This window comes from Leopardus geoffroyi, chromosome D1 (assembly GCF_018350155.1).
Source record: "Leopardus geoffroyi isolate Oge1 chromosome D1, O.geoffroyi_Oge1_pat1.0, whole genome shotgun sequence".
In the NCBI taxonomy this organism is placed as follows: domain Eukaryota; kingdom Metazoa; phylum Chordata; class Mammalia; order Carnivora; family Felidae; genus Leopardus; species Leopardus geoffroyi.
In genome coordinates, this window is record NC_059329.1 from 30,926,919 (window position 1) to 30,933,791 (window position 6,873).

Genomic DNA, 6,873 nt, shown 5'->3' on the forward strand with positions numbered 1-6,873 from the left:
CCTTACCTCAAAAGTCACAACTGACATAAAGAAGGGCATGACCTTTCCACTGGTGTTTGACTCTCTCTTAGGGACCTTCCTAACATTTGGAAACCAGTCTCATTCAAACCTCGGGGCCCTGCCTTCTTCCTTGGTATCCTGAGAATGGGTAATTACCCCAAAGACACCTTCATAAAAATGGAGGTTAGTGATATTTCTCCCCTGCCTATGTTCTCCTACCCCCATCCCAAAGGAACATTTGAGAAAAAAGCTCCTTGGTGCGTGGGCCCTGCTCTGTGAAAGGAAATGTAAGCTCTCTGGGACCTCAGCTACTCCATAGCCAGCTGGAGGCTGCCCCTCCCTGGTGTTGATGAGGGTGAGAGGTGGATACTTAACACATGTGACGGAGACATAAGTAGTGTGTTCTAGTGGGAACAGTTGTAGAATCCACTGCATGAAGAATTTGGTGAGCATGATCCACCTGTCCCCAGACATAATCCAAGATGTTGAGTCCCTCAGCCCCTTCAGAACACACATCCAGTCTGTGTTGGGGATATTGAGGTTCTAATGCACATTTACTGCCATCCTAAAATTCTACAACTCAAACTATGCTTTGGGCCCAGCATGTTTTGATGAATATCTGATGGTAAATGGAAATACCCTTCCCTGCCTTTGGGCAGATATAGGGAGATGAGTTAGAAATAAATGCCTTCCTTCTTGAGGCTAGGTGTTGAGCCAACCCAGTCCAAGAGAAATATCATAGAACTGTCCAGGTAATCTATATAAGGCCATGTGTGGTAATCCACTCTGAGTGTGTCTGTGACTAGGATCAGGTGTGTTTATGGTGTGTGTGTGTGTGTGCCTTCACTCTTGTGTCTTTACATTTAGAACTCAGATCTTGAATCCTCCATTCCAATCTTTTTCAGGGTTGGATGAAAGGTGCAATATTCATCAATGGACGAAATCTGGGGCGCTACTGGAATATAGGTCCCCAGGAGGCCCTTTACCTTCCAGGACCCTGGCTTCATCCTGGATCAAATGAGGTAAGCTCCCCCACTATACTCCCTCATCCCAGGCCACGTCATTTGCCTTTGCCTGAAAAGAGTCATAAGTTGACTCTTATAGCCACCAAACCTCCTTCCTCTTGACAGATCATTGTGTTTGAAGAATTTAGACCTGGCCAGGAGATCCGGTTCACAAACATATCTCATCTAGGTATGGTATTCTGGAGGGTAAATTTGCAGCATCTGAGATCATCCTTCTGGATCTTTCTAGCTGAGCTAGAGATAAAGAAGGCAGAATTTACTATCTTCCAGGAACCTGAACTCTTCCTTATTGCCTTTGCATGATAGACAGCTTTTCTCTTATACCTGGCATAGTCTGCTCATCACTTCCTGTTTCCAAATTCCTGACTAGCTGACTCCTCTAACAGTCTTAACCCAACTCCCTGGGCCTCCCTTTCTTCTACACATTTCCACAGAGCTTTCTGGATGCCTGCCTCATAGTAAACCAAGGTCCCAATATTTTCTATTTCTTGCCTTTTCTGAAATATGTTTCCTATTACTCTCTCTTATGCTACCATGTTTGGTCATTCCAAGGCACTTTTCCTAGTACTGCTTCTCAGGTTGCCACAGGGAGGGAACACACAACCCAGTCACCACAACTAAGAAGGCTGCAGACCCTCTGTGCTTGCCCATAGTGGATGATTGGTGCCTGTGTGCCCAGCCTCCCTGATCCTTTTGTTGACAGCAGGGTCCTGATGTTCTTTTGGAGAATCATCCATGCTCCCTTCATTAGAGTCTTTGTGGGACTGATAATCAACCTGCCCTTCTTCCCCACCTGCAACTGTCCTTCCCTGCCAAGGGTGGGCATATGATATACAGGAGACCAATCAGATTTTCTTTTCCAGGATATTGAATCTTGAGTGGTGTGACATAAAGTAGGAAATTGTGATGAGTCCCATCCCCGGGGATGTGAGTAACCTACCCATCCTGACACCTTGGTTGCTGGAACTAACCTGTCTTCTCAACTTATCCCAATTTCTGCTTTGGGCCCACCATCCACTTCCTAACTTGCCAGTACATTTCTTTTTTGGCATAGATTAGGTAACCTTTTTCTGATGCTTATAACAAAATAAACCTACTCAGTGCACACTCTGTCATATTGCTTCAATAAAGGTTGTTCGACCACCAAATAAAATGCTAAAAAAATGAGAATATGGTCAGAATACTTGACCTCACAACTGTAAATCTGAAGCAAAAGTGATCTTTCAAGGAGATTAAATAAATGTAAATGTTAATACAGGAAATGATAGGCAGTTCATATACACTCTGCATTTGCAATGTTTATATAAAAAAGGTACTTTCCTTTTACCCTATGGTGCTTGTTCCATATCACACCACTGGCTTTTTCATACTCAGGGGAAAGGCCTCCTTCTTTGACACATATGACAACCAACTACCTGGTCCAGTGCTTCCTTATCACCTTATTCTTTCTTCCTTATCTCCTTATCACCCACCTCCTGGCTACCACCTTCGGTACCTGATTTGCAGTTCTTGATTCTGTGATCACCCAGTCCTCTGTGTGCTGTAACCCTTCTGAGGCACAGCAAGGGCACAGGGAACCATTTAAGTGTCAGTGGTAAATCAACTTTGTGGCACAGCCTGGGCAGGCAGAAGGGAGTTCTGTTGAGCTTCACTTTCTAAAGCCATGCAAATTCCAGCATGGTATAAACCAGCCCTGGGGTTAGTTGACAGGCTTTTTGGGAGCTTGGGAGAGTGGGTAACCACAGAGGTGAGCTGGCACTGCATCAAGGCTGCTGAGAAGACTTCCAACCCAAGACCAAAAGGAATCATAACCGGACTTCAGACCAATTGTACAAGGAGCTGCATTCCTCCAAGAGTAAAGATCCTGAGTCCCTTCTGCATGTGCAAATGCCAGGAGAGCAGCAGCACCCAGGTGGATCAGGACTTCCACAGTCCAAAGAGGTTGAAGAGCATGAATTCCCTGCTTGGCCCTTCCTTCGCTGTTCCGCCACACTGCCCGTCTCTCAGTCCAAGCTGCCAAGGAGGAAACAGCAAGCTAGAATCAGGTATCCTTTCCTCTATCTCTTGCTTCCCCTCCCACCATCACCCAGAGCTGGAAAGCATCAGTGGTCCCATATCGAAGCCTCTGACTTCCATAGAGCATAAGGCTTAGTGTGGGCATCAACTGGAGGACTTGTTAAAACACAGATTGCTGGGCTCCATCCCCAGAATTTTTGGTTCAGTAAGTCTGGGGTGGGGCCTAAGGATTTGCATTTCTGCCAAGTTCCCAGGTGATATCAATATTACTGGTCTGAGGACCACATTTTGAGCTCTTTTATCATAGAGCAGGATGGATCTCAACCTGTCTCAACACTATTATTCTGTTGGGCCAGATAATTCTGTGTGGTGGGGGCTGCCTGTGCATTGTAGGATGCTAAACAGTATCCCTGGTCTTTATGCACTAGATGCCTGTAACACAACCACCCCAGTTATGACAACCAAAACATGTCCAGATACTGCCCAGTCTCCTCTGGGAGCAAAATCCCTCCAGGTGAGAAATACTGCCATAGATCAAACCTGGTTCTCCTAGTCAGAAGTTATGTTTTCCCTACCTTACAGGAAAGCACTAGGAATTGGGGCCTTGGGGATCAACCCTTTATAAATAAAAGGCAAAGGTGACAGAATTTGGGAAATCCTCTCTTAAGACAGTAGTCCTATCAATGACTCTGTTTTTCTTCTGTATAATCCTAGTTCTGAATGACAGAAACAGCTTATTCTTTCTTTTTTGCACTGTTTTTGAAAGAAATTCCAATATTCTCACAGATAAATGGATTCCAACAGTAAATTTCAGTTAAAGTCCTATATAGACTAGGGTGAAAAGAAAATCATGTTATACTTTTACAGATATTACTCTATAAACATATAAACACAATATGGTGTGATGCTGTAAAAGGTACAGCTCATTACAGTTTCCTGGCATTCATGATTCCTTAGTGTTCCAGGTAATGTAGAGAACACTCAGGCCAGTCAAATACTCTTACCTAATCCATGATATCCTAGTTGAAGTAGTTTTAAGGCAATTTAATGTCTTGTTTTTCCCCTGATAATCATATGTTAGTGCCTCGGGTGAAATACTGGATTAACTATAGCCTAAATATAATTTCTCCACTCAAGTGAGTTGCAGTGTGAATATTTGTCCTTCTTTAACTGTTGTGTCTTTAGGGTCAATCTGTGTTAAGTATAGAGATACTCAAGCAAAATTTAATCAGATTGAATATTTTCACCTAGATTCTGCCAAAAAGGTCAACAGGGGCCCTGTTTTACAGGGGCAGGCTGAAGAGGTTGGGGCTTACAGAGAAGTCTGTTCTCTCCTGTATTAGACAGAGGCATTTGCACAACAGCAGTATTTCTGTCCATAAGTTTTCTACCCTTCTAACCATAGGAACACAAATCTGGGAAGGAAGTGGAGAACGTGAAACCATTCTGTAATCTACTAAAAGCTTAGCTGGTTTTCTCCCTTTAATTTTTTTTTTTTTTAACGAAACCTAAGTTTGTACAGAATATGCAAGATTTGCTCACTTTTGACAAATGCATGGAAGGAAAGTTAAACAGCATGGGGGCCTGGAAGGTCTTTATGTTTGTTATCCTCTGTAACTTGATATTCCTCAGGGGATACTTGTTCTCCATTGCCATGTCAGTGTAACACTATCGACGTCCAGCCGATAACTGATTCACCATCCCTGGCTTACTAACATTCAGATGAGCAAATGTCTCACTAGTTTTGAATGACCAGAAAAAGTCCTAATTGGCAGTCCTCCATTTCTGAAGAGACTACAAAACCAACCCAACAGAGAACTTTATATTCTGGAGAAAGGAGTGGTAGAGTCCTTTGTTACCTAACCATCAGAGCATCATCCTCTGAAATCACTTTAGTAGCTCTTGCCCCTGGACTAGGTGACACACCCTCCATGACTGTTCAGTACAGACCAGAAGAGAGGCTCCTCTGGGAGATGGGACAGACAACAGTACTGCCAGGAGCTGGGGTGCACTCTCTGCTTGATTCCATCACTTGCAGTAAGAATCCTTCCAGCAAAAGCAGGGCATTTTCTCTTGTTATTTTGCTTACTGAAACCCATGAAATGGAAAAGTGAACCCACATCATCTGGAAAGAAGAGATTATGTCAGATAACAGATCCAATAGCCAAACAGTTAAGAATGGGTCCTGCTTGTATAAGGTAGTGGTTCTTCATTCTTGGTGTGTATCAGGTCACCTGGAGAGCTAATAAAAAATATAATGATCCAGGCTTACTGAAGTAGCATGGGGCCTACATGTCCTAGTCTTACCAAGTTCCCCAGGTGATGCTGATAAACACCAAAACTAGAGAACATTGCTCAAGGGCACTAAATTTGGATGCACATTGGAATCATCTGGGGGAAGTTTGTAAAAATAATATATTTATGTTCCATCTCCATAGGGTTTGATTTGATAGGTATGGAGTACAGTGTAGATATCAAGATTTTTAAAACAATAGTTATTAATTAATTTAAAAACAATATAAACTCACTGTCTTATGAAAACAAATTTTAAAAGTATACTTTAAAAAATTCAGTGAGAAGTATTTCATTGTTTTACATTTTGTCAAGTGTCTTTAGGCAAAATAGTTGATAGCTGAATTCTCATATCTGTTTCTACATTCCTTCTGTTGTGATATGTTGTTTTGGCTGAAGCATATGAAGAAACTCCAGCCTAGAATAGATGTGTAACTGGAAAAAGGAGTATTTTAATAGCCTGAACAGATAATTATTATGGATATTATTCTATGGTATTACACCAAAATTTTACAAGAAGTACTTTCTTAAAGATTAGTAGAAATGTGGAATCTAAAATCATATAAACTTCTTTAACTCAGTTATGTTAATATCCATTGGTCTAGCTTAACATGGATCTTTTATTCAAGCATGTTCTTGTAACATCATGCATTGGTTCACTGACTATGATAATATTCAAAATATTGACACATTTCATCATCCAATATGAAAAAATTCAGTCATTAATATCACCACCAGTATCATAGGAAAAATCTTTCAAGATTTGAGGGGCTATCAAGCTATTGGTGATGGATACAAATCTTCCAAAATACTAATTTTTATTTTTATTTATTTATTATTTTTTAAATGTTTATTCATTCTTGACAGACACACTGAGCATGAGTGGGGGAGGGGCAGAGAGAGAGAAGGAGACACGGAATCAGAAGCAGGCTCCAGAGTCTGAGCCGTCAGCACAGAGCCCCCGCGAGGCTTGAACCCATGAACCATGAGATTATGACCTGAGCTAAAGTCAGACGCTCAACTGACTGAACAACCCAGGTGCCCCCAAAATACTAATCTTTAATTGAAAGTTTGAGGTTTTTTCATTAGCAACAAGTATTGTCAGTTATCATCCTTCAAGTGATAGGCTCACTTTGTTCTCTTTTTCTTTTTTAAAAGACAATTTTATTGAGATATAATTCACATTACATAAAATTAATACTTTTAAAGTGTAAAATATAGTGGGTTTTAGTACATTCCGAGTTGTGCAATGATCACCACCATCTAACTCTAGAACGTTTTTATAGCCCTCACACCTGTTAGCACTAACTCCTCATTTCCTCCTCCTCTCAGCCCTGGGCAACCTCTAGTTGACTTTCTGTCCCCATGGATTTGCCTATTCTGGGCATTTCATAAATAGAATGCTACAATGTATGGTCTTTTGTGACTGTTTTTTTTTCATTTACTATGTTTTCAAGGTTCATCCATGTTGTAGCACGTATCAGATTTTTTTTTTTTTTCATTTCTTTGGCCGAAGAATATTCCATTGTGTGGATAGACC

At 41.5% G+C, this 6,873-nt stretch overlaps 1 protein-coding gene across 1 annotated transcript in view; it reads left to right on the forward strand.

Annotated features, from left to right (window-relative positions):
• LOC123600381 (beta-galactosidase-1-like protein 2) overlaps window positions 1-4,756 on the forward strand; it is a 73,121-nt gene extending 68,365 nt beyond the window's left edge. The window contains 5 exon segments of the mRNA XM_045482453.1: window positions 72-183; window positions 906-1,022; window positions 1,131-1,194; window positions 2,702-3,070; window positions 4,674-4,756. Coding sequence (XP_045338409.1) covers window positions 72-183; window positions 906-1,022; window positions 1,131-1,194; window positions 2,702-3,070; window positions 4,674-4,756 — 745 coding nt within the window.
• Window positions 4,757-6,873: the final 2,117 nt, after the last annotated feature.